The sequence below is a fragment of the Ptychodera flava genome, chromosome 14, assembly GCF_041260155.1.
Source record: "Ptychodera flava strain L36383 chromosome 14, AS_Pfla_20210202, whole genome shotgun sequence".
Classification (NCBI taxonomy): domain Eukaryota; kingdom Metazoa; phylum Hemichordata; class Enteropneusta; family Ptychoderidae; genus Ptychodera; species Ptychodera flava.
Window position 1 is genome coordinate 11,574,855 of NC_091941.1, and position 25,255 is coordinate 11,600,109.

Sequence of the window (25,255 nt, forward strand, 5' to 3'; positions counted from 1 at the left end):
TACATTCACTGTTGAAGTGATTGTCAGTGGAGAGTTTAAAATCAGTCATCTAGTTTCACCTGATCAGTCTATAATAACAGTCGGTCATTATAGGACTTTGTAATTTAATTACTATGTATGGTACCACCATGATTTTATAGGGGTTGCCTCACATTTTAGGGTTTCAATTCCAGTGTCACTAAAATTGTATACTTCCCCTAACACTTTTGGGGAAGTATAGTTGTTAAGTGTGATTACTCATTAACTACCATAGATTGATTGTATTTTTCATGACTTGTTGCTAGGTATGGGTTCACAGGATCATCATATTACCAAGCAGATAAGAATTTAGACAACTAACCTGTCATTTCCTAAGGACTTTATAAAACACTCCCATCTGGGCAGTTTTGCGAATCAGAAGGAATCTCATAGTTGATTAAATACAAGCAAAGAGAAATCTTCCAAATTAAATGGGGTTCTTGTTATGTCATTTTACATTTGTTGATTTTTTTTAATCATTTCCTTCATTCACAGATTTAAACCCCTGTGGAACGCAACCATGTTTAAATGATGGTACATGCACCAATACAGAGCCTGATAGGTATCATTGTCAGTGTCGAGAGGGCTACTCAGGAACTAATTGTGAAATCGGTAAGTGGGAAAAGAAATTTGATGTTACAACAACAGCTCCGTCCAAATATCAGTTCTCTGGAAAATATAACAAAAGCCCTATTTCTACTGCTAATTTTATTCTCATCACAAATATTTAGTGGGCTCTTGAAACATGTCCTTGAAAGTAATAATAAGGGAAACTTCCTGTTGTGACATTTTTTAGTAGAAAATACTTTTCTGAAAATGCTAGCACATCTACATCAGTTTTTTACATTCTGAATTTTACCAGAATGTGACTTCATAATCCACAAAGTCATTGATGCTTAGACCATGGTAGATAAGGGAAAACTATGCTTACAGTTTGGTCCTCCCACCTATTGTGCCTCTCCCATCCGATAGCAAGGCAGCATTTAAAATCACCACCAGGCTGTCGGTAAATGTAGCATCCGTTTCATCTGTTTCATTTGCTTGTCCTGGGGAGAGGGAATTTAGACTGCAGTTAGTGAATACCTCACAGCGTCCTGCAGATGACCTTTAAAGTTGTTCCATAGGTCTCAAGCTGCTTCTGTTCTGAAAAGAATCTGCGACAGGAAATAACTGAAGATGATTATGTGCTAGAGATTTCTCCTCTTGGAGAGACCTTAGGCAGAAGAGACCAAGTGTGGGTGGTAACATTGCAACTGAGATTCGTAGTATTATAGTATCAATGTACTGGGTAGTTAGCTGATTTGGTCTTTCTATCACTGATTTCTATTCCAGTTAATTATTTGTTGTATTAAATTAATCTTGGTATGTTGGCTTATTGATATTAAGATTTCTTTTTGGCATGTGTCTGTCTATTTACCAGCTGAGCATGCCTGTGCATCCAATCCGTGTTATCATAGCGCCACCTGTCAAGAGAGCCCAAGTGGAGAATTCATATGCAAATGCTCACCTGGTTGGACAGGTGTGCGTTGCTCAGACAACGTGGATGAATGCCTTTCGAATCCATGTCTCAATGGAGGCACTTGCCAGGACCTTGTCAACGGTTACGAGTGTCTCTGCAGCCCCGGGTGGAATGGTGCAAATTGTGCGCTTGATCAGAACGAGTGCCAAGGAAGGCCCTGTGTACACGCATTCAACTGCAGGAATCTTGTCGGGGATTACATTTGCGATTGCCAGCCCGGATGGACAGGGAAGAACTGCGATCACAGTAAGTTGAACAGCAGACACCATAACATATCTGGCAGTGTCTTGACCAGGTTGTTACCTTAATTAAAAGAAACATATATGGCAGGTTGCGCACAGATGACGCCTGCAACTATATTTAGTGGTGCACTGAAATGCAATCCACTCAATATGGGAGAAAGTATCTACCGAAAGTTCTCAGCTTCATGTCATGACATTCTGTACACAGTAGGGTGTAGGTTTCAGTCTGCGACCTTTTGTCACTCGGCTCAGTGCTCGGTGTCTTGTTATGGAGACTGCACACAGTGATGTTTCTCCTAGATGAGGGTATGGAATGACAACCAACAGTTTTTGGTGCGGATCAATGAACAGAGGGGACTTGGATGTCAACATGTTGCAACGTAGAATCTGCAGAATCCGTTGTATTCACCTTTCCTGGTGTATGTAGTTAGTCGTTGTTAATTGCCCTTGTTATCTGCATCAAATACATTTTTATATGTCATATTTTTTCACGGAGTCATTATTTTTGTTCAGTCTTCATACTTTATCTGACTCAATATCAATGAAGGTGTGTGAGGTACTGGAAATTTTTTATTTTGAGAGAGAATTAGCTTTCAAATTAGAATCCGAAACCAAAAGTATTTATAGTAATTTACTTCTTATCTCTAGGTATCATGGTCTTTGTAGAATATATCTATTCAAAAAAGACAGACAAGAAGACTGCTATTGATATCAAAAAATTGATTTTCTTTTAAAGCCGACACTTTTTCATCTTAAGTTATGTAACTTCTGCTTTACACTTTGCCTTTACTTTACTTTACAAACCTCTTCATGATGAAGTTAATCTTTCAGACAACGAATACCACCACAATTTGGCAAAAAAATCTTTGATTTGAATTAGAAATTTGAAAGTAATAATTTAGTCCCTTTTCATCAACTGAGTTGATGCTGATTATGGACATAAATGTCTACACGAAACAAAAGTAAATAGTTTTTCTTTAAATTTTCTCCTTTTCGGAACTTTCTTTAATAGATGCTGATGATTGCCATGGCCAGTGTCAGAATGGAGCCACCTGCCTGGTAAGTGAACTTCTTTTTTTAAAACAACAAATTAAAAAATGTTTGTTGTGAATGTACAGCTTTTCTTTCCAACAAAGATCATATCAACTTAATCAAGCATGAGAAACTAATTAAAAATACTTTTAATTGATTAACCCGTCAATTAGAAATTTTAAGGAGCCCGCCCTCTTGAGTCAATTAATGAAAGTCGTTTTGTTTTTATGTACATGTAGAGGTTTTTGTTTAGTTTCTCTTTGCTTTGTCTTATTCAGGATCTTGTAAATGATTATCAGTGCGTGTGTGAACCAGGTTTTACGGGGACAAACTGCGAAGTCAACATAGATGACTGTGTCAGTAATCCATGTCAGAATGGTGGAAGGTGTGAAGATAGAGTAAACAGGTACAACTGCAATTGTCCACCAGGCTATTCGGGTCATCAGTGTCAGGTGAGATCACCATCAGTCTGTGACTAAATGCACGGGATATATAGAACATCTTGCATAACAAAACAATCACAAGGACACATGGTCGCATATACATCAGCTTTACAGCCCTTTCTACCTACAAACATTCATACATTGTAAATCTCTTTTTGACAAAGTTGAACTTCATGAAAGTTTGAACTTTGACCGGCTGACATCTATGATAACATGAGAAAGTCATGTTCAAAACAAGCTACCAAGTGCTTATTTGACAAGTTCATCACCCAATTCCCTATACATAGGTCCACAATCACTGTTGATTACAATTGGTTTGGGCCAAACCATGGTGGTGAAAGGGTTAAGTTTGGTCCACAAGTTCTTCTATTTCCTTCAACTCAATTCATTGTGGCAATGGTAAACTAGAAGTAAAGGGAGTCATAGCTTTGTATGGTATTTGTTATTATTGACCACTGAATTATAAGACAGAAAGCATCTGGATCCGATATCATGTATATTCGGGACAGCAATGGCAGGTGATACGAGCACTTTGGAATTATAAATGGATGTACACTGATTTCAAAACACAAAAAACTCTGAAATGTGTTTAAACAGTTCTCTAATTAAGAGCATGTACAATTCCCTCTTTGCCAGGTTGATGTCAACTTTTGTGACCCAAACCCATGTCAGAATGGAGCCAGCTGCTTCAAGATCGAAAATGATTATTACTGTGCCTGCACTGACAGTTACCAAGGCAAAAACTGCTCCCATCCAAAACCCAGCTGCCAGTCCTCATCATGTGGTAAGTTGTATGTTCATTCGCACTCGCCTACACTTCCAGTGGTCAGGATATGTTTGTTCCAAACTATTCGGAAACTGCAGGAATGGGTGGGAATCCAACACATCCCGTAGGGTGTTGTCTGCTCTATATTGATAGCCGTGTGTGGTCAATTACATCATTCAATATCAGATTAAATGTGATAAAAATATAGCCATATAGGTAAAAGGTAGCATTCTATTTTTGGTCAGATTTCACTCTCAAGCTTAATAGGGACTTTCTAGATAGAGTAACGCTGTTTTTAGGTGGACATCAGGTTTTGATAATAATACATAAACTGTAGAATTCATGTCATGCAGATGAAATGAAGATCTAGCATAGCTGTATTTCTCTGGTTGCAAAGGTTAGAAGTTTAATGAAAAAAATGAAAGAGAGAGACCCAGTACACTTCATTAGCAAGCTAGTCAGTCATTAAAGTTCCATGTGCTTCCCAATTTTACCTTGCAGAAACACCGGGAAATCCATGCACTGTGTCCGTAGCTTCCAACAGCAGTGCAGGAGGTGTAAAACTGATACCATCCAGCGTGTGCGGTGATCATGGCATGTGTCTGAACCACGGAGGTGGTGTGCATAGCTGTGTCTGCAATTCTGGATACACGGGGCGATACTGCCATGAAAGTATGCATCAACTGACTTGTTTCTATTAATATTTGCGTCCTTGCGGAAATTTCTCAAGATAGTTATTGATTTGTCTAATTTTGACATGTTGCACATGTGTGTTCTGTCAATGAAAACATTCTTGCTCACTCAAGTTAAGTGAAGTGTAATGGAAAACTTTAAAATGAATAAGTTATATTTGTTAAGTTGAGAATTCTTCCAACATCAAGCTGAAGGAGTTAATTTTTGCTTACCAGAAAAACACAGAAAATGAATCCAAAGGAGAGATGCAATCCAAGTTTTCTATAAACCTGTTTATGTAATTATTGTAAAATGTGTGTAGGTTATACGTTTCAAAAACTGCATAAAATTCCATCAGCACTGGAGTCACTGATGTCTTTTCATCGTTGTCAGATATAAACGACTGTGAAAACCATCTATGTCAGAACCAAGCTACATGTGTTGATGGACTGAATTCATACACATGCATCTGTGCAGAGGGATGGGAAGGTCTTTACTGTCACATCGGTGAGTTACCGTAAAAGAAAATATTCATGAGGTCATCAAGAGGTCATGTCAAGATGTCAAATTACTCCCAGTTCTCATCAGTGTCTTGTTTTCCTCACTCATCCAAATGGAGACAGCTTTTCGCTTTTTTTGATGGAAGTTGTACAAATCCAAAGATGCTATGTTTTAGGTCGTCTGTCAATTCTCAATGCAAAGGTCCTTCCACACTCTTTGAAATGATTTTATATCTGCACTGTCACAAAACATCTGTGTAGAGGTTAGATTAATCCATTCAAGAGTACCCTGTCTGTCTTTCAAAAGCAACTGCATGTTACTTTCTTACACGTAATAAGGTATTATTTACTTTTATTTATAAATGTAGACAAAAATGAGTGTGAGCATAATCCATGCAGGAATAATGGTACCTGTGTTGATTTGCCGGCTGACTTCTTCTGCCAGTGTGCAGATGGATGGAAAGGCAAAACATGCAACTCAAGTAAGTCCACTGCTGTGCAATTTCACAATCTCACTGTCTGCCTTTGCCCCTCTCCCTAGCAACAGGATGTCATGGCCTACACAGGAATACAGATTGAAGTTTGACCTCAGCAGAATCTGACATGAATTTTTTTCATCAGTTTTTAGCTACCAATTGCTCTATGTACATGTAAGGAGAACTATTGTGATCAGTTGCCGCCTGTTTTCTATGTTCACAACTTGTTTGACATAATTTAAAGAGGAATATAATTAACACTATAACTAAAGTGCAATGAATAAATGCAAGTTTTCCTGTATCAAGTTACGTACAAACACTTCAAAATTGTGACATTCTCTTCGTCATCCATTTTCAGGAACTTCACATTGTGACAAAAACACTTGCAGGAACGGAGGCGTCTGCTCTGACCAGGGGGAGTTCTTCTCATGTGACTGTCCGGTTGGCTGGCATGGCCGTACATGTAACTTGCGTATGTACAATAAATCTAAAACATTGAACTCAAGTGTTTTTGAACAAGTGGTACAATTTTGAACACCTACAAATGTGTTGAGTATTTTTCCCCTCATTTTAGGGTGCTAAAAATTAACCTCAACTTCTGATGCATGATTTGGGAAAGGAGCATGCCTAGGCATCTGTTTTACAGTGGGTCCACACAAAAAGAATTGTCAGCATCAAAAGTCTAAAAAACGTTTTTTACTGAAATGTGAACTCAAATCAAATGATGAAATTATCACACCCTGAAGTTTCCTCCTCAGTTTTTGGTATCAATCCTGTCATTTTCTTGTCTGTGATCTCCCATCACTCTTATATATTACACTCACTCATCTCATAACCAAGGCAACAGATTGTGACATGTTGAATGAAGCTTCCAGTAGCTGCTTGTCAGTCATCTCCAAGGATTTATTTTCCATGCAGCTCTCTTGCTTGAAAGATGAAACCTTGACCCTAGTGAACTTTCTTCATGCCATCAATTTTCAAACGCTTGACAAGACCGGATGCAGAGGTCCAAAGGAGATGCTTTACAACGACTCACTCAGGCCCCATCTCTCCGACCATCAACATGTGTTAATGGTTAAATCATTTACTGTTTTCAAAAGAGAAGTGAACAAATTGAGCCAGCAAATGTCCATTAAATTGGTAGGGATACATCAAATGTCCTGTTGTTTGTTTCTAAAGTGACTGTAGAAATAAACAGTTTGTATCGGTTTGTCAATTTTTTGTCACTAAACTTCTTTTTTTCTCTTCTGACACAGCAACAAACAACAGTTGTGAGTATAACCCCTGTCAGCATGGTGCTACATGCATTAACAGTGGAGATACCTATACATGCATCTGCAAAGAAGGCTTTGAAGGCATAAACTGTCAAATCAGTAAGTTTTTGTCTCAGTATTATTTTAAAATTCGTCTCACATCTCTCATGTTTTTTAAAGTAATTGTAATCTGTCATAACAACCATGGAGGTTCCCCTGCTCAAGCTTATATTGAAATTAAAAGTGATATTATAATTAGAAACTCCTAAATTGTTAATTTCAAGAAAACAACACATTTTCACATGTAAAGTTTAGGTGAAAAGACTTGTATATTCTGTAGCCCTTCATGCATGACCTAATATTTGTATACCATTACATTTTGTCATTAGATATAGACGATTGTAAAAATAACCCCTGTTACAATGGAGGTCGATGCATCGATGGTGTGAACTGGTTTGTCTGTGAATGTGCGCCAGGCTTTTCAGGTCCTGACTGTAGGATAAGTAAGTAGCTCTTTGGCTGACTTTGAGAAACTGGACTGTAATTCACAAGAACTCAGCTTCAGTAGACCTTCCAGCCACAAATTTTTGATTGCCGACATCTTCCCTGTCAGTTTTTATGGTCTCTTTATTGGTAGCTAGATTTATTTTATCGGTGTAACTACTACCACTCATTCTACTGTCATAATATTTCATTCGCAAGATGCTCCATGCTGTAGTCTCTTTCCTGACCTCAAAATCTGCAGCTGTAACCTGTTTCTGGTCACTACCTCCCGCCAAAATTTTTGTCAACATTTCCAAGATTCCTTTTTGCAATAAAATATATGTTAAAAGTTTAACGTGTTAATTTAGACGTGGTTTTGAAGTTTATGTCAAATTGTGCACTCCAAACGAAAAAGTCTGAAGAAATTAATACGGTATTGTATCACAGTTGAAGCGTGCAAGATTTGTAATTATTCTGTTTTTATTACTTGCAGACATCAATGACTGTTCTTCTTATCCCTGTGCCTATGGTAGTACTTGCATTGATGGCATCAACGCATACACTTGCATATGTCCACCACGTCGCACAGGGCCCAAATGTTCAACAGGTTAGTATCACAAATCCAGGCCACCACCTGCCCGCCGACTTCACAATGTTCAGTTACTGGATCATTAAAATGCTATATATTTCATCCCCCTTTCTGTCACAGACGCTATCGTAAAAAATGTGGTTACCCTTGAATGTTTGTGTACACATGTTCCTAATATGTACTTGTTTTTGTTGTGCTGTCATGTGTGCAATTTGTTATTTTAAATGAAAGCTACGCTCCTCTTCTTTTCATCACAGTCAAATTTTGAACAATTTAGGACATTCTCACATGTCTCATAGTCTCTGTATATTTATTCTTTGGTGGTAGCAGCCATCAAGACATCTTTTCTATCAGGTTTTGATCTAGTGTTCCTAAATGAACACTACGTGTGGAAATGCACATCTCTCGGGTAAAGAAGGCTCCATAGTAAATTAGATGTACAGTGTTTTTTACGAGAGACTTTCTCAAAAAATTCCAAACATAGCTTTCTCCAATTCATTCATACCATATGTCACTACTTGCAAGCTTTAAAAATGGTGAAAATTTTCAAAAGCCATGTGGCTTTAACCTGTAATCTCCTTCTTATGCTGTAGCAGAATAGATATCCATGCTAGAAACCCGCTGAGACTTGTGAATTTAATGTTAGAAACAGAGAGTAATAAAGAGCCTGTGGTTTCCAAGGCTGTGTGGCATTTTTGCTCCCAAGGGCATTGGAGGCCATTATGTGATACATATTTTATCATAGGTACACAAACAAGAAAATTTCCAAAATATTTCAAACTTTCAAGCGGTGAAAGTTCACCCCATGACACGTCATGTAAGATTGCTTTACCATACTAACTGTCCAGAAAAATGTGGCTATCGCCCTCACTCATGTGGTTTACATTGACTTTTGACAAACTTCGTTGGTTCGGGCTGCCAACTGACTCCATCCAGGATGTGAAGGAATTTCATGTCAGCTTCTTTCTTTCTGCTTCTTTTATTTTCATGGCTCATCAGTGATTGGCGTGCCAACACCGTCTCCGTTTCACTGTGTCTACAATGATCACATGTACTCACATAACCAGACCTGGGAGGAAGGCTGCAACAAGTGTAAATGTGATAATGGTGTAACAACATGCAGTCAGGTATGTAAAATATCTTTTATTGGAAAAAAATGTTGCAACTTGGTCGTCATTCTGTCAATTCAACAACACAGACAAGATAACATATTCCATCAAAGTGCAGACATGGTTTTCATAAAAAAAACAAACCAATTGGCTCATTACTATAACTTTTTCACAAAAATTAAAAGGAGTGCATCATTTGGTTAATTGTGTCAATGGTGTAACCTTGTGGCTTGCCCTTGGGAGGAGGAGTATCCCATGAAGCCTGTCAACCAGCTGGCCCAGTGAAATCTGATACATATGAAGGGCACATCAGAGAACTCAACACACTAAATCAAAGTAATGATAGTCTATAATGATATTGTTACTGTGTACTGCCACTGTCCCTCCAACATCTGTTGCGGTTGGTGCCATAATGCTGTCTGTAGGCCTAATCAATTGACTCCTTCATAAACGCAGGCAGAACAGTATTAACATTTACAACGGTTTTTCATGTAGAAAAAATTGGATACACATGATCCTAAAGCAAATTTCCGGTGAAGACAGGAAAACAGAAAACCTTTGACATACCTTTTTCATTACCCCCATGTGCATTAAATTTGGGAAAAGAGAGAACAACTGCTGTTGGTTGTTTATGTCCGGAAATATTATGACAAAATATGACATCTTCAATTTTGTTACTCTGTGGCTAATAGTCCTTTTCCTTCACCCTTCGGCTAATAATGTTCTTAAAGAAGTAATTGGGAGGGGTGGTATGAGGTGGACTGGAACCTGAGTGACCTTCAAGAGGAGTTGAAGGCTGACTTTATCCACCAGTGAATTTCAAGAAGCCTCTGCAGGGGATTTCGTAGTCCCCCTAAAAACCTCAGTTTGAAACTCTTTATACTCAAACGGTTCTGGGGACAAATTCTCTGTTTGTTAGAACTCACTAAAAATGGAAAGAAAAAGTTAGAATTGTATGCACAGCCAGTGAATGATAAGATAAATTATACCAGGTGACTGCCCTGGACTAAATTCACAGATACACAATACTGTCCTATTTATTGGTACTAGGTGTGGTGTGGTCCCGGCAACTGTGCCGTTGACAGCAAGGGTGATCGTCTAAATTCAGTGAAGTGTCGATGGGATCAGAGTTGCAAAGTGGCCCAGGTGACAGAGAAGGAGTGTTTCACGGAGCCCTGTGGAGCTGTAGGAGTCTGTGAAGACTTCGGCCAATCAACAGAGGCGCCAACTGCTACCTCAGATTGTCTGCCGAGTGTGGCCGAGCTAAACAATCATTGTGCAATGATTACGTTACTCTTTGACAGGGAGAAGATGCCACTGGTACGTCAACGATGCTAAATATCTTGTAACTGTAATTTATTGGAGTGGTTTCAGTAGCAGTTGCCTAGCTTGAATGGAATTTTCATTTTCACATAAATCATCATCAAACCTTATTGAAGAAAATGCTATGAAGAATAAACAAATTCAAAAATTATCAAATGCATATGCAGTAATCCAGTGTATATAATAATATCATAGTGTGTCTTAATGTTTTAACATTAAAACTTATTAGAGCTTAATATACTGATTTGAGGAGAGAAAAGTTTCAAAAGTTTTGCTTTGAATATAAGTTATCCAAATTGAATGACCTTTAATGTGGATGAGACCATCTGTCACATATTATATCTGAAAAATATCTGCATCTGAATTACTGTGACAAATGAGCGTCTCCTTCAGGCTTTTTGGTATTTGACTTAGCACAACAGCAGTGTTTTCTCATGTACACTTACAGAACAGGGAAATGTATCATAGAAATTCATCATTGAAAGGGTGTGACCCACACTTAGAATTTCACTCCAAGGCAACGGGGCTGGACAGTGAAGATTGGGACCACCACTTAGCTTTTGTGTTATAAATGACAAAGTGTCAAGCAGCAGGATAGTAAAACACGGTGTATGACTTTGTTGTTATTACAGGGTGTGTCTGTCTCGTATATGTGTGCCCTATTCCACAATGCACCAATTCAGCATGTAGACAACACAGTCGTCATAATCTGTGACAGAGCGCCAGATTCCAACGATTCAATCGTTGTAGCTGTGGTAAGTGCACTGTTGATGTTCCGTATAAAGGTGTCACCAAGCACAATTAAACAGACTGTCGTAAAATGTGCACACTGCTGTGACATGTTAAAGGCTGTGAAAGAAATAGGGAAAAACTCTTAAACACATCCTCTTAAACAAAATAACTACTTTCTTCAACGTTTATGTCGTGACAGCTGTGTGGCATTTGCACTCACTTTCAACATCATTTGGAAGATGTAAAATTTCAAAGACAACCCGAATCAAACAGGCTATAAAACACCACACTTTTGTCTAGATGACAATAAAATGGAAGAGTTTATGAACTAGGGAATGCCTCTCTGCCATATTTCATTGACTATAAGTGTTTTATGATTTGATCTGCTTGACCAGTGGATTATTGCACAAATTCCTGACTAACACTGCTTGTACTTTTGCATCTTTCTCAATCAGTCAACCCCAAGGAGTACCACAACAAATGTCAAAGTCATCGTTGACAACATAGCCGCCTACATCAGCCAAGCAAACAACAGTTCAGTTTTAGCAGCAGTGAAGGAGATTAAAATAGAAACAACGCGGGTAGACATTGAATCTTCAGGTACATTAATCAGCTTTTTTTTTGTACTTTGTGACCGTTTCAAAACAAACCACTCCTTCTAAACAAAAGAGTTGGAAGTTCATCTTAGGTGTTTTTCTAATCCAAATTGTATAAATAGAATGATTCATTTATTACATGCATAATCCAAACTTTCATAATGTTTCAGCAAAGTAAACTCTGTTATAGCTGATTTACTTGATCAAATGAAGATCTTTTTTAGTTTTAGTGGGCAAAGAGCAAAATGTCAGCTGTTCCTAGTTTCTGGGTCAAGTGACTGATGATTTCATAATTATCTGATGATCCATGCAATGAGAATTGTTTTCCTGCCATCCAATGGTTTTCATAATTTTTGAAAATCAGTCCATGTTGACCGGTATGGTACTTCTCAATATTTGTACGATTCACCTCATTCACTCTTAAACACAGTCTTTTTATCCCGTTTATTACAGTTTCCATCCTTCTGATATGCCTTGTACTGGGATCCGCCGCACTAATAGCAATTGCTGCCTGTTTCTTCAAGTACTTCTGCGGCAGGCGGAAAAAACGACGCCGTGAACGGGAGGAGGAAAATGCACAGAGCAAAGAGCTTCGGAAAAAATGCAATATAAACAATAGCGACAACAAAAATAATGAGAGAGAACACTTTAGAAAATTAAAAAATCCTATTTTTGAAGAGAGGAGAGAGAACAGTAATGCCAATGACTCCACCGTCGAGTTGGAAGAAATACAGCATTTAAATAAAAATGTACCCAGGACTCAGAAGGACATTTATAAGCCAGAAACAAAAGAGGCCAAACACAATATCTTGAAGCAGCAACATAAACCATACAATGAGAAATCAAGAACAGTGACCTTTGAACTTATGGTGTAGCAAGCTGCGCTGTCCAAGAAGAAGTGGTTATTTTTTAAGAAGTTTTAAACTATAATAATATAACATACATATGCAAGAGTTTCAGAGATGTTATGTATGTGTTGAGTACAGTACAGTCCAGTACAGTGTTTTCTCTTTCTGTCTTGGTCATGCCCTCGTCAAATTGTTCAGTGTCAATCACTGTATTGAGGAAAACAAACACAACAAAAAGAAAATTTAGATAAAAGTTCAAGTTCAAGGTTATCAAGCGATGATGTAGTTTCCATGGGTACACCTTTGCAGCTGGTTCTGTTGAGACTTTGGATGGATTCTTGCTGACCATATGATGCATGGCCACCGTTTCAGCTAACATCATATTTTACCTATTTGCCATTTTAGGCAAGAACGGCTCGGAGGATCATCTGTTTCCTTCAGTGGCAAGAGGAACACATTTCAAATATTCAGCTAACGAACAAAAACTGCCGTCAAGCATGTTTATTTTTACTCCTAAGTTTTGTTTCTTCAAATGAAATTGTACAATTGATATGTGATCTTCTGGTTGTTGTTGTGTTTTTTACTCTTTCTCCTGGAAAAATAATCCTCCTTCAAAAGGACGTCAATTATCAGTTTTCACGCGGTTGTCATGGCTTTTGCAAATTGCAAAACCCCTCACCAGACTTTCTCTGTCATGGACTCTGTTACCGAGAACAATTCAAACATTAATCATATTTTGGAAGTTAATTTGCTCTGACTGGCCAAGAATAAGTGGCCGACTAACAGAATTACACTCAGTGACTCTTTTTTTTGTAACTTATTTCTTTTTCTGCAGTGGATACCAATCAAATTGTCTCTGCAATATCTCAGCCAAAGAAGACATTACTAAGTATCTATTGCCATTTGAAAATACACTCAAAAAATATATGGATTTTATTTACTATAATTATTATGATACGATTTTTTGTATATATGTACATATTTTAATTCATTTTTTTCGTGTATATTTGATTAATTTAAGTGCTAATCAAGAGTTGGTCTTCTCCTACCTTGTGATGCAGTATTTATATGTCGTAGTTTTTATGTAATATTAATTTACAGCCAATGGAATGGGTAGGGAAAGCCAAGAAGGGGTTGGGAAGTTTATAAATCCTGTTCTGTTTAGCCCCCTTGAGGTTGTTTTGACTTCCACTTTTATAGAAAAAAAATTGGAAAAAACAAAACATACAAGTTGAACATATTATAGATTTCTGATATGAAAAAGTTAATTATCCTATTTGTGTCGTCTGCGTGGCATTTTGAAATCATATACCAGTAGTAACTTTTGCTGAATACTTGACTTTTTAATAGCATTGGTCATGACTTTATCAATCATAAGAAGTACATTTCAGTCACCATACAATTTAGCATCTGCACTCAAATTGTAGAACTGGACATAGTTTATCTCTTTCAAAAAAAAGCAATCAAAATTCCATTCTAGAATTCAAACAAAAAACCTTCAAATCAGTTGTTTTTCAGAATTTCATTACAATGTGTAATATACCATGGAATTCAAACTCCACACACTGTTCATTGTTCCAGTCATGATATGAGACGAAAGAACAAAACAGAAATAGAGTCTGGCTTTTTTGTTTTTTCACCACTTTGCCCACATTGAAGTTTGCTACCACAGTTTTCAACAAATATCTCAAAAATCCTGAGAATGACAGTCAAGCCAGAGTGGTAGAGTTTTGACCTGCCATAATGTAAATCAGAGTGTAGAGTTACAGCGCCCTCTGACAATGCAGCCATTCTCTAAGATGCAAGACCAAACAGAATCTGCACGATAGTTGATTGGTTGTAAATTTGGACCTCGTCATTTTCAAGCCAACTCTGCTTCTGGTGTACATACTTAGATACAGTGTGTAATTGTTTATGACATTGGAAGATTGTGTATTTTTATACTGACATTTCTACTTAGAACTTTTGAAAAATAGCAATATTTCAGCTGCAGTTTGGTGTAAGCTGTAGAACTTCTTGCTTTATCAAAAATCTGCCTTTTGCCTTTTGATAGACTTAGTTCATCTGCTGGACACTTTACGACAGATAACTTAAATGTAATAAAGAGTTCATAACTAAATATATACTCAGCAAATTTCCACAGTCTGGATTTCATATACCTTATTGTTCTATAGATCCTTTGGAAAATTGAACATTTTAGACTGTGGCTGTAGCAGTACAACCTTCTAGGTGTTTTTATGCCTAATTTTGATATCAAAAGTGCAATTTTCTGCATAAAAATAAACACAAATTTGCCAAACGTTTTGTAGGTAGAGATGCTATCATACTAAGCATTGTATAGGTAGTCCTTGTAGTTGCTCCATAGAAATCTTCCAGGGTTTATAAAAAGATCACTTTTATCTAGAAACTTAGTGTTATGAAGGACCAAATTTTTTCAGATGTAATGCACACACAGTTACACAAACAAAAAAATTTCAAATGCGAAAAAAAATACATTGAAGAGAGATAACAAAGAGGGCTAAGCAGACCAGTAAGTAGAAGACAACCATGCACCCTATGAGTATGAGATAGTTTGACTGTCACTGATTGGTCAGCTTATGACCACTCATACCTGCATGACCTGTACAGGTAACCAGCAGTTCACTTTCAAAAGATACCTTGCAGGTTATTGCATGGTTCTCTAAAGAAATGTAGTTGTAAAGCTCTGTAAGTAGCAAAATATGCAAAACAAAGTATGTAGATTTCTAAAAAAACAATCATGGCTATAAAAAGATACTGGGAAGTAATGTATATCGCTCTCCGATCTCAGTTTAGAGTCATTTTTCGTTTATTTTTACTGTGTTCAGAAGTAACTTGTGATGTCTAATAATGTATGTGTATGCTATACCACCAGACCATCAGTCGTATCATATTTCAATTGTTGGAAGTGTTATTTTTTCCCAGTATTGAATCAATTTGTTGTGTTCTAGTGAAGAAGTTCCCTAAAACAATAAAACATATTTGAAATATTTTATATTGAATATGGTGAGACTGTTTTTGTTTTTTTAAGTGAAAAGCTTCATAATCCCTTAATATCTTCTTTGAGAAAGGAGAATTAAATGAATCAGCAATTTGAATTGAATGTACTTTCGAAAAATTCAATGTGCTTAAAGGGAAACAGTCATCGGAACTGAGCCTATGCGAGTCTCTTGTTTACAAACAATATTTCATGCACGATATCTGGATGCACCTCATCATCACAGCTGCAACATTTAAATTATATGATGTAGATTATGATAGACCTATTTTACCCCTTTCATCAATCACCATCGTACCTTGGATACGGTGTTTACAATGGTCGTATGGGACTCTCATACAACCTTTGAGCAAAGTTCCAACGACTGTATCCCTTTACATGCTGAAATACATTTAATGAGGACCTACGGCAGTCCTTTTATACCTAAAATAATTATGTAACCAGCGTGGCAGCTCTGTAATAGGTACGAATTATGTTTTTTCCCCCACAACCGAGAGCATAAGTCTCGAAGACAATTGTGCCAAAGGCACAAGCCCAGCAAAAACATTCAAGCTGCACAGACTGGCAAAGGCCACAAAGGCACAGGCATTTGTTGACAGTCTCAGATCAGGACTAACTTGCTGCCTGACCAGCCAGTCACTAATCAAAGTGTGAAAATGTGCTTTGAAAATCCACTACCCACACAGATCTATCTTTTATAATAACATGCTCGATAAAAGTATCTTGGTTGACAATGTAGCACAGACCTGGTGAAGGGAGAGTGAGGTTTCCATCCTTGTCTAGAAATTAAGGGAGCTTTCAGTAATTACAGGGGGGGCGGGGGCACCTGTACCGTAAAATGTGACCCTCCCCCTTATCCTCCTGTCTAAAATGTGACCCTCCCCCTTGTCCGACATTCTAAAACTTGACCCTCCCCCCAACCACTGCGGTATTCTCCCCGGGAATAACTAAAACAGTATCAGCTAATTTACATAACAATTGGTTCAATTGTTATGTTAGGGACAAATAACAGAGGGGAGGGACAGTCGCAATTTATCACGCAAGAATTTTTGAAGAGATATGGTATTTCATACAGTTTGGGGAGGGTCACCATATTTTGTGCAACTATAAGAAGGCAAGATGTTGCTGATTTAGTGCTTCATCCAAAAATATCAAATCATAATACATGGAGTCTATCAGGCAAATTATTGACAATTTACCCCCACAAAACATGCTATATCTGTATTTTATATATGTTTGATAATGTATTTAAATGTATGCTTGAATAGGGAAGTAAAATGAACATTTGTGTGAAAGAAATTGATTTCTGAATTTCATCAAAAAAGTTGGTTCACTATCCACAGTGTTTTCTCTGCATGCTCACTGAAGGGGGCAATTTCTGCCCCGTTCATCAAAATTAGGGGGCAGACTTGACATTTTAAGGGGCAGCATTTTTAATGCTTACTAATGATATTAAACAACATATCCTATCAAAACATGAACATACAATGGCACTGTAGTATCCATGGAGACTGAACTACAACTATGTCCTTGGCTGTTCTTTTTCGATGCGTACACTCCACGTTATGCACGTCACCAAAGTTGAGCGACAGGCGATGTATTGTCTTTTCCGAGGCAGTATTCTGGCTAAAAATAACAGGAAATTTACAGTTCACTACACTATTATATGCGCTTGGGTCACCATCATATGGGCGTATTTGCTTTCTGAGTTTTGTGCGCGATTTTCACGCAGTCAGTAACTTTTAAAGGGCAGAAAATGACTCGAAATGCGCAATTTGCGCAATCGCGCAGTCGAGAGAAAACCCTGTATCCATGGTGTTTATGATGAAATTATGAATAGTTTTTTCCAATACAAAAATAGGTAAATCTGTGCATTTATGCATGCTTGATTATTTAGATTATTGTTCTTGATTAGACTACAGTGGTTACAAGTCTATGGTTGTGCAAGAAATATGATTTTGGAATTTCACCAAAATGTCCATACACTATGCATTGGGGTCTATGATTTTTTGTCAGTACAAAATTAGATAAATCTGTGCATTTATGTATGCTTGATTATTCACATTATTGTTCTTGATAAGACTACAGTGGTTACAAGTCCATGGTTGTGCAAGAAATTTGATTTTGGAATTTCACTAAAATGTCGATTCACTATGCATTGGGGTCTTTGATGAAACTATGAATAATTTTTTTTCAGTGCAAAATTAGATAAATCTGTGCATTTATGTATGCTTGATTATTAAGATTATTGTTCTTGATAAGACTAGAGTGGTTACAAGTCCATGGTTGTGTAAGAAATTTGATTTTAGAATTTCACCGAAATGTTGATTCACTATGCATGGGGGTCTATGATGAAACTATGAATAATTTTTTTTCAGTGCAAAATTAGATAAATCTGTGCATTTATGTATGCTTGATTATTAAGATTATTGTTCTTGATAAGACTAGAGTGGTTACAAGTCCATGGTTGTGCAAGAAATTTGATTTTGGAATTTCACCAAAATGTCGATTCACTATGCATGGGGGTCTATGATGAAACTATGAATAATCTTTTTTCAGTGCAAAATTAGATAAATCTGTGCATTTATGTATGCTTGATTATTAAGATTATTGTTCTTGATTAGACTAGAGTGGTTACAAGTCCATGGTTGTGCAAGAAATTTGATTTTGGAATTTCACCAAAATGTCGATTCACTATGCATTGGGGTCTACAATGAAACTATGAATAATTTTTTTTCAGTGCAAAATTAGATACATCTGTGCATTTATGTATGCTTGATTATTAAGATTATTGTTCTTATTAGACTAGAGTGGTTACAAGTCTATGGTTGTGTAAGAAATTTGATTTTGGAATCTCACCAAAATGCATGGCGGTCTATAAGTGTGTGCGTATTTTGTTGGTGATTTCCTATTCAGGAAATATCACACGGACAATCAAAGTTTTGGCCATAATATCAGCTTCTGTCAAAAGTGACCCTCCCCCCAAGATAGGTTTATAAAAAGTGACCCTCCCCCTTGAACTGTTTTCTAAAAAGTGACCCTCCCCCCAATTCCCCCGCCGCCCCCCCCCCCCCCCCCCTTGTAATTACTGAAGGCTCCATAAACCTCACAGCAAGCATGCCCACCATCAATATGAAAAGTCCTGTCAGAACTAATGCTAACAGACAACAGGGGGTTGAACCTAGAATAATAAAAGCAATCAGACAAGTCTGTATAATTTTTGCCATGAAATTGAGTACACAGATCTGATATACAAAAAAGGTCAGAAACAAAGGCACCTAAACTTTTTTATCATATAAATGAAGTATGAGGCATTACACTCAGAAGATACAAGCTTAACCACGGTCCCAACACTTGTGGAGGGACTGTGGTCTAACCTCAGAGCACTGTGCTGCAAACGAGAAGTTGTACTGTGTTACGGATTCTCAGTTGGAACCCGCTTGAAGAATCATCATTTCACTATAGCCCTCAAACTGTCGACAGCGAGCTATTTGAAAAAATATCTTTGTTTCTTGTAATTAATGTTGCACAGAAATACTTCCCCATAATCCCATACATCACAAGATGATGGCGCTCTTTTCATAGCATAAAACAGTACTGAGTACACAAGTTTTTGCGAAATTCTTTCCTCTCCACTGCATGTGTATTTTACTGAACAGACACGTCAACACATCCCCATCCCTGGCCCTGGTACGCTGGTCAAAGAGTGTGGCATGCGTGTGGAATCGATTTGATCGCGAGTGAAATATTTTTTCGTTTGACGAATGCTCTTTTGTGGTCATTTATGTCCCCGAGCCCAAGACATGATATCTTGCGGCAGATCCGTAGCCCTGCCTGCCACTCTGTGATACAAACTGTCAGGGAGTGGCATTGCTGCAGTTTCGTAGGCCCGCAACTCACCTTGAAGATTTTTTGTGTTGAAAAAATCTTCAAGGGGAGTTGCGGGGCTATGAAACTGCAGCAAGGAGTGACAGGGCTACGGACCACTGCAAGTTTCGCGACTATGGGATGTCGCGTCCCACAAAACCGGGTCCGGAGCTATAACGCATGCAGACGACACACTTTCCAAACTAGTGAACGCGGGTTTTGTACACGTCCCCCCTCCCGGTTACAAAAATAAAACACCTGATATCTGGTCATGAGGGCTATAGCCCGAAAAAGACCAGGTTACAGGCACTCGACTCAATGCAACCGTAACCGTCACTGTACTGATGCACAGTGATGACAGTTTCGCTTGAGTCGCCCGTGACTATATTATAGGTTTCTTCACAAAAATATCCTAAGCATACCTAGCAACATCCTTAGTTGCACTTGAATCTTTGTCGTCGATGAGCTGTTCAAGTTCCTGCGCTGTTGGAATGAAAATCTTGCTGTTTAAGTGAGATGCACCTCGCTCATCTCGGGCGCTCATCGTGTTCTTTAGTCACCCGCCATTGTTTCAAACCTGCAGACGACACTATGCGTATGGTCACGTGACGGGGCATTTTTCCAAATTTGACCAAACGTTTCCTCACGGAAATAGTCTTTCAAAAATACCCTCTGACGTCACTTCTGTCGATTCACTGGGGACAAGACGTATCTATTTTCTAATTATATAAAGCTAGTACCATACGGCATTCTCATAAGACGAGAACTTATTTCACCGATACGGAAATACTGTTTTAGCAGAGCTAAAACGGGCCGGCATAGTGTATTTATCTTGCAGGGAATGCAGGGATTTTTTTGGGGGGGGGGTTAAGGTAAATAAACAAATAAAATAAATAAATTGTTAATTTTATACTTTGTATTTCTAAACACAGTTGTGGACTTTTCATCCTCGTTTTAGAAATGCCTCACCGTACTTTTGGCTCTTTTAGGCCCGGTAGTACATAGGCCTACTTGACTGTCACTTTTGTTGTCTGCGTGTTTTGTTTAAGCAATGAAGCACACCCAGTTCACTCCATATATGCACTCGCTATCGCTCGTTCATATATGTCGTGAACCGGTCAAAATCTTGTGGTATACCATTGCTGGGTGTGCTTTATTGCTTAAATAGTGTAGTATAGCATTCGATTTTGGTACAATTCGTACCATATGATATAGCCCTCGCCTATCGGCTCATGCTAGGCCTAGGCCTATAGGCCTAGGTCGTGAATTGTACCAAAATCTCGCGTAACTGCCTGCGGCGGGGGTTAAAGCTTAGGCCCTATTCCTTAAATAGAAGCAGGCTATGATGTGGCCGTTTTGACTATAATTGCATTGCAAATAATAATAATAATAATAATAATAATAATAATAATAACAAGGCAGTATTGCTGAAGGCAATGAGTACTTGGGCCGTGATAGAGTAATTTTGAGGACAATATATACTACTATTCAAATATGGTCTTGAATTTCCTCCTGTCAATGAGGCATTTGATTAACTGGTTATTAAACGAAGCAATGGCATGACAACGGCAAAATATGTCTAGCAACTTTTGTGGAGTTTGAGGCAGGGGTTCTTTATTTATAGCGGGAATTGCTTAAACTCCTTAAATATTCAAATTACAGCAAATTTCTTTTGTTCTCGATGGTAGATGTCTAATATTTAGATGGGCATATTTAGATTTCTACCCTATAGTTATCCCTATATACCAAAAATCGGACATCCAGCTCTATTGGCTTGCTCAGAATTAGATATGCACATAATTAATGAGGTACAATATGTGGTGTCATAAGGTGTCCCATCATACCATTTATGAAGGGTGTAGCACTTGTGGTTACTGAGTTGTGGACAAATATATATATTTGAGGTCAAAGGTCATCGAGGTCACGTGACATTTTGTCAAAATAATTGTATTGCTAAGTTATTCCTATATACCAAAAATCAGACCTCTAGCTCTATTGGCTCGCTCAAAATAAGATATGCACATAATTAATGAGGTACAATATATGGTGTCATAAGGTGTCCTTTCATACCAAATATGAAGGGTGTAGCACTTGTGGTTACTGAGTTGTGGACAAATATGTATATTTGACGTCAAAGGTCATTGAGGTCACGTGAAGTTTTGTCAAACAAATCATATTGTTAACTTATCCCTATATACCAGAAATCAGACCTCTTGCTCTATTGGCTCGCTCATAATTAGATATGCACATAATTAATGGGGTACAATATGTGGCGTCATAAGGTGTCCCATCATACCAAATATGAAAGGTTTAGCACTTGTGGTTACTGAGTTATGGACAATAATGTATATTTGAGGTCAAAGGTCACCAAGGTCACATGATATTTTGTCAAAATGTCTGAGATATCTGCGTGAACCGATGGACTCACTGATGGACTCACGGACGGATATGAGCCAATCTATAAGCCCCCTGGACTTTATCCGTGGGGACAAAAAAACTGTGTCACTGCATCCTTTAGGCAATATGAATACGATGAGAAACTAAATTTTTATTTTTCTTGGCATCATACATGCGAGTCTATGGAGAACTGCCTTATACATGGGAGTCTATGGAGGTGTAAACTAAAAAGTCCTCTAACACGGCCAAATTTGAAAGCATTGTGAAACAAATCGACGAACATCTGTATGGGGTTGGGTACTAGGCGTGAACGGACGCACGGACATGACCAAACCTATAAGTCCCCTCGGACTTCGTCCGTGGTGATTAAAAACAACGCAACAGTTATTACAGCTACACTGGCGGTAGGTTCATATCCAGAGCCTCGTACGGTCTGCCGCCGTCGCTTGAAAACAATCTCATGCACCCGGCCCACAGGCGTGCTGTTTTCTGGGTAGTTTTTATAATAGGTGAGCGGGCCAGGACAGCTGAAAAAAATCGGTTTAATAGACCCCACCGTACCCAAAGCTATGTCATACCTCATTTGAAAGCTTGTTTTGTCTACTTTTCGAAAATGCCTGCTGTACTGTCAAAATCTGGCAGCGTAACCATGGTAACCGGCTTCAAACAAAGTACACCTAATAATTACGATTTATGGGCAGGGACCGATATAACGCCCTAAACACCGTCTAAAAGTTAAAAGTAATAACTGACTTGAGTCTATCTACATGTATACTGTGCCATTCTGCAGTAAGCTACAAGTCACGTGACCGTTTGCGACATTTTCCCGCCGAAATAAGAAGATTTTAACTCTTCCGTATTTCAAAACAGTAACATCGTTCGATAACCGTCATTGTCTGGATTCATTAGCCCTTTACTATTACAATTTAAAAACAGTAATTTGCAAGTTTAACAGTTTGAAATTCAAATTCATCTCCTAAAACATAAAAAGCACGCACAAAATTGAAAACAGCATGACTTTAATACACAAATAGTAAACAAAACGATTGAAAATATTATTCAACATTGGTTTTGTCTTTCGGCCGTGCGTGCAATGGTGATAACCCCGGCTTACCAACCATTTAAGTAACTATATAGGTTGCATTCAGATATAAAGATACCGAACCTAAATATGAAATAAATAAATCAGCAAAATATGTAAATTAAATTAATTAAATGATATGCTAATTAAACCAAAATGGGCCGATTAAGCCCGAATGGGCTTGAGCTAGTGTAACTATTGCGCTGATTTAGAAACACAAATTTATGTAATTAAAAATAAATTCAGAGGTATTATGACAGAATCTACATACTTTTAATGGTAAATTATGCACAGTAATCACACATTGTGAAATATTAAGGTTCTTATTTTATATTAATCTTCACTTTTGACCTCAAATTCATGTGTTAAAGTATTGCCACATGTTTCAACATTAGCCTGGCAGGTACACAAATCTGTGCAAGGTAGGTTATTTTGGTGGCATGCACACACAGCTATGCACCGGTTCCTGCCGTGGCATGAGCATATCAAGTCTTTGATGATCTCAGAAGCCGTTGGACCTTCAAAATAAACCGGGGACAATTTTAGGTCAGTTCTCTGCCACCATAATCAGTTGGTGTTCCTAAATCAGGCATGCTTACATGTGCGGATGTCCAAATTTAGTTTGCCACATTGCTCTAAGTACGTGCTGTTTGTAAGTTGAGCTAGCTTCACACGGAGGCAACTTTGACAGTGAAGCCTCCCTTTTTGTCGCCAATTTCACTCGCAACTTGTTTAAATTGTCATGCGACATCTTTTCTTTTTGTTTTGGGTCGTACAGAATAGCTATTAAGGTGCGGGACGCTTTTACTGCAATCTCTACATCGCTTTCTTGTAGCGAAAGGAGGTTTGAAAATCTTTGAAGCCATTTGATTTCATGGCATTAATAACAGACTTCTTCCCGATACCCAGAAAAGAGGATGTGAGTCACAGCCTGTTAGTGAGTGCACTGCAGGCAGGATTTGAGAAAAGGTAACAGGCACAGTCTGACAATCTCGTGAACAGGTACGAATCTATGTGTATTTCGAACAGAAGTGGTGACACCTTTTTCTATCCATAGTTCTTTGAGATGTTGGATTTCAGGAAAGTAATGTACTACTAAAACTAAAACATCTGTATCGGGGGATTTGATTATGACACGCTCTACCATTTTACCAGTCTCATTTACGAAAATAGTATTTATGGCATGTAGTAGTATACGTGTATCGGCTTCTTCCTGAGTGCTATACATATCGTGCATTTCATAAACACCATTTGCTGTAACACATTTTGTTTCTTTCCCATCTGCAAAACCTCCAGCAAGTACAAGTTTCCATTCTGGATGGAGACTAAATTGCAATGGGGCGTGGTTAACTAAGTAGCCACACAGGAATTTGGTGAGAGATTGTTTTTTTCAGGAACAGCAAGAAACTTATTCCAAGGGGGCATTGAACGTCCACCAATTACATTGTACTGCCTGGCACCCTCAACACCACAAGTCCTGCGTGCTCTCTCCCCACTTTTGACTGAGTCCTGAACATCGTATCTATCAAAGACATCAACAACTGTTATAGCCCTATCAAAACAAGTGATTAACTGCCTCAAATAGGCAGCGCCAAGGTCGTCAAATGTTTCCAAATTATTACCTTTAATCATTTGAATAATAGCCATTGCATCGCGAATGTATATAGTTGAACATTTTTCTATAGTTGGAAGCGTTTCTTGACTTATAACAGTCTCTTCGAGCTTCTGACCAAGTTCCGCTTTTGTACATTTTCTCATTGTACCATCTTCGTGGAAAAGAGAGACTGGAACTGGTCCAATAGGATGACTTAGGATATTATCCAGAGTAAACATCATCCCGACAATTCGCAATTGTTAGAGCACGGCGAAAGACTAGTTCAGAACTGATGTTCGCATTCTTTATATGCCCTTGCTGCTTGATTTTTGTTTTCTTTGACATGTCACTAAATGTTTTAAGTTGTGACCGACTTATTGGAGCATAAAAACTACCATTTTCATTTCAGAGAATGCAGAATTGATAAATACCTCCATCCTGCGGTTACCCATTTCAGTAGCATTGAGCAGGGATTTTTTTACATCCTCAGAGGCATACATACCCGTGGATATATTAATCAGAATATCTGAGCATGCATCATCACTAATCTCAAAAGGATTTGTCATGTTATCCTTCAAGTGATTGACCAACGTTTGAACGTGATCTTCATCTTGTTTCATAGCAGCTGGTTGTGTCTGCCTATGTTCATTGTTCTCTACAATTGTCATTCCAGCCCTGTATTTCATTGCTATCGAATAT

The 25,255-nt window shown here is 38.0% G+C and overlaps 1 protein-coding gene across 2 annotated transcripts in view; it reads left to right on the plus strand.

Moving 5' to 3' along the window:
* Positions 1-15,621, plus strand: part of LOC139149352 (protein jagged-1-like) — a 63,223-nt gene extending 47,602 nt beyond the window's left edge. For both annotated transcript variants that reach the window (XM_070721070.1, XM_070721071.1), the window contains 17 exons: positions 514-630; positions 1,439-1,783; positions 2,792-2,838; positions 3,090-3,263; positions 3,891-4,038; positions 4,522-4,692; positions 5,086-5,199; positions 5,561-5,674; positions 6,027-6,140; positions 6,925-7,041; positions 7,311-7,424; positions 7,898-8,011; positions 8,993-9,120; positions 10,153-10,422; positions 11,058-11,180; positions 11,613-11,757; positions 12,207-15,621. In XM_070721070.1, the coding sequence (XP_070577171.1) occupies positions 514-630; positions 1,439-1,783; positions 2,792-2,838; positions 3,090-3,263; positions 3,891-4,038; positions 4,522-4,692; positions 5,086-5,199; positions 5,561-5,674; positions 6,027-6,140; positions 6,925-7,041; positions 7,311-7,424; positions 7,898-8,011; positions 8,993-9,120; positions 10,153-10,422; positions 11,058-11,180; positions 11,613-11,757; positions 12,207-12,628 (2,777 nt within the window). In that variant the 3' untranslated portion in view covers positions 12,629-15,621. The remainder of the gene's footprint in view (positions 1-513; positions 631-1,438; positions 1,784-2,791; positions 2,839-3,089; positions 3,264-3,890; positions 4,039-4,521; positions 4,693-5,085; positions 5,200-5,560; positions 5,675-6,026; positions 6,141-6,924; positions 7,042-7,310; positions 7,425-7,897; positions 8,012-8,992; positions 9,121-10,152; positions 10,423-11,057; positions 11,181-11,612; positions 11,758-12,206) is intronic.
* Positions 15,622-25,255: the final 9,634 nt, after the last annotated feature.